A 2,035-nucleotide genomic window follows, 5' to 3' on the forward strand; every position below is an offset into this window, starting at 1 on the left:
ACATCACGACGAGAATAAAAAGGAAGACCACATCATCACGCCGAAGTGACAGCGTGACACAACGCTGAACTTGGCTGCGAGAACAGTGTTGTGGTGAGGTCTTCCGTCACGTAATCACCAAGATTGTGCGCTGGTGGGCTGCCAGTCTAGATGAACAAAATCAGGTTTTATATTTTCTACAATAGACAGTGTGCGATCGCCACAAGTCTACGCGTGAAACTTCGTGTCATATTGAGAAGCAACGCTCGCATAGAATTCGTCCGATGGTCTAGAACAAAATTTTTATTGAGCCTTTGGTTGTTAGCCAGACGTGACTCGAACATCTCAGCGACTTTTCTGTTGGTTCGGGTCTTTCTTGTTCAAAGGGCATTCGACGTGAGGCTTTAGGCGACCGGAACGCCCTGATCAAATATGACGACGAGGTCTCCGCGTTTTGTCGTATCCACAGGGTTGGGCAGACCATGGCCTTCAATGCGCCAGTTGGCACCGAACTGAATGACGCCATCTAGTGGAAGCGAGATCGTGTTTCCGGTCAACGTGGGCACATTAACTTTCCCACCCAGGGCACCCAGGGCGCTGTCCACCTTGGCCACGTAATAAATGTCCATGCCCTGAGACTTGAACAAAGGGTGCGGTTTGTAGCAGATGACAAACGTGACGTCCGCAGAAGCGGGTCGCTGCAAATCTACGTCTTGGAGTTTGAACACAATTTTCGATCCCTCTGGCAAGCCTGGCTTTACGTACACATTCAGTAGCTTCTCTTCAACCCTCGAAGTCGCGCCGCCAGCCAATGGCACCAGCCATGTCGTTTTTACTTTCTTGTTGCAACCCTGCAGAATTTCTTCAAGAGTGACGTAAAGAGGGCGTTCAGCAAGCGAGATTCCGGGTTTCTGGGGCTGGCTTGACAATCCGCTGCTGTTGTACCCCTCTGAAAGCGGCGCGTTGAAACCAAGAGATCCCTCAAAAATATTCTGGCAACAAGAATATGGTGCTGCCGAAGTTTGGAAAGGATGTACTACACCTGGGTAGTAGAAGTGTTGAAAACTCCCGTACGTCTCCGTGTGGCTGGAATAAGCGAAAAGAAAGCCCCAAAATGAGCGGCGTTTACTGGAACCCTGCTGACCACTGGAGCCGACGTTATAGGAGTAATGACTTGACTTGTAGGAACAAAAATACCCGGTGAAACGACCATCAGCGTAACTGTTACATCCGTCATTGTAACTGGCCCACACACTCCCTGGCCTGAACAGTCCGCTGCTGCTGCCGTCACTTGGGCGGAAATGTCCGTATGAGCGTTCAGTGGTACAGTGTTTCGGCGTGCTCAGAGCCTCGTAAGCCTCCTTGATTTCCCTGAACTTAATTTCAGCGTCCGGCGACTTGTTCTTGTCTGGATGGTACATGAGTGCGAGATGCCGGTATGCCTTCTTGACACTGTTCTCACTGGCGCCTTGGCGGAGGCCGAGTACGTTGTAGTAATCCTTCGCCATCTTCCACCAAAGACGTCAGTTACCACACGCACGAAACACTCGGCACTCTTTCGAGATGTTCATGATGATAAGAATGCCTCATTTGTGGCTTATGCCCGCTCAGGGGAATAGTCTAAGAAATGATTATGTTAATTATTGAGACGTTGATTAGCGCTGAATATCGACAAGCAAGAGAAAAAGAAGGTACGTAAAACGGAAAGATGGCAATAACTGTTTTTCACCCGTTATGATCAGACAGTACAGTCTTCATCTTGAACGGAAATGAACGTGATTAAAAAAACATTAAACTTTTCCCGTTGTGAAATAATCGATACAATATCAATACTCACACTAGAGGGAACCTAAAGTCTCATTCGGTTCGTTTCTCGAAGGTAAGCAGAAATGGCGTCGAAAGCGTTCTTCCGGCCGAAGCCCAATATAGAGAACCAGCGCTTGAGTTTCCACGACGCGGGCAGCGTCGCCCTGGCGGTCAAAGCGCGCACTTTTCAGCCGCTCTAGCTAATAGCTTGACTAATTATTCTCTATTATTATCCTAATGGGTCTACAAA

The 2,035-nt window shown here is 48.6% G+C and overlaps 1 protein-coding gene across 1 annotated transcript; it reads right to left on the minus strand.

Moving 5' to 3' along the window:
* Positions 1–267: 267 nt before the first annotated feature.
* Positions 268–1,536, minus strand: LOC119164793 (dnaJ homolog subfamily B member 1). The gene has a single exon (XM_037416999.2). It carries the CDS (start codon positions 1,485–1,487, stop codon positions 384–386), a length of 1,104 nt encoding a protein of 367 aa, XP_037272896.2. The 5' UTR covers positions 1,488–1,536; the 3' UTR covers positions 268–383.
* Between the last annotated feature and the right edge of the window lie 499 nt (positions 1,537–2,035).

Source organism: Rhipicephalus microplus, chromosome 9 (genome assembly GCF_043290135.1).
Source record: "Rhipicephalus microplus isolate Deutch F79 chromosome 9, USDA_Rmic, whole genome shotgun sequence".
NCBI classification, from domain to species: domain Eukaryota; kingdom Metazoa; phylum Arthropoda; class Arachnida; order Ixodida; family Ixodidae; genus Rhipicephalus; species Rhipicephalus microplus.

Coding starts and splice junctions, on each gene's coding strand:
- LOC119164793 (XM_037416999.2), bottom strand. CDS start 1,487: ATGGCGAAGGATTACTACAACGTACTCGGCCTCCGCCAAGGCGCCAGT.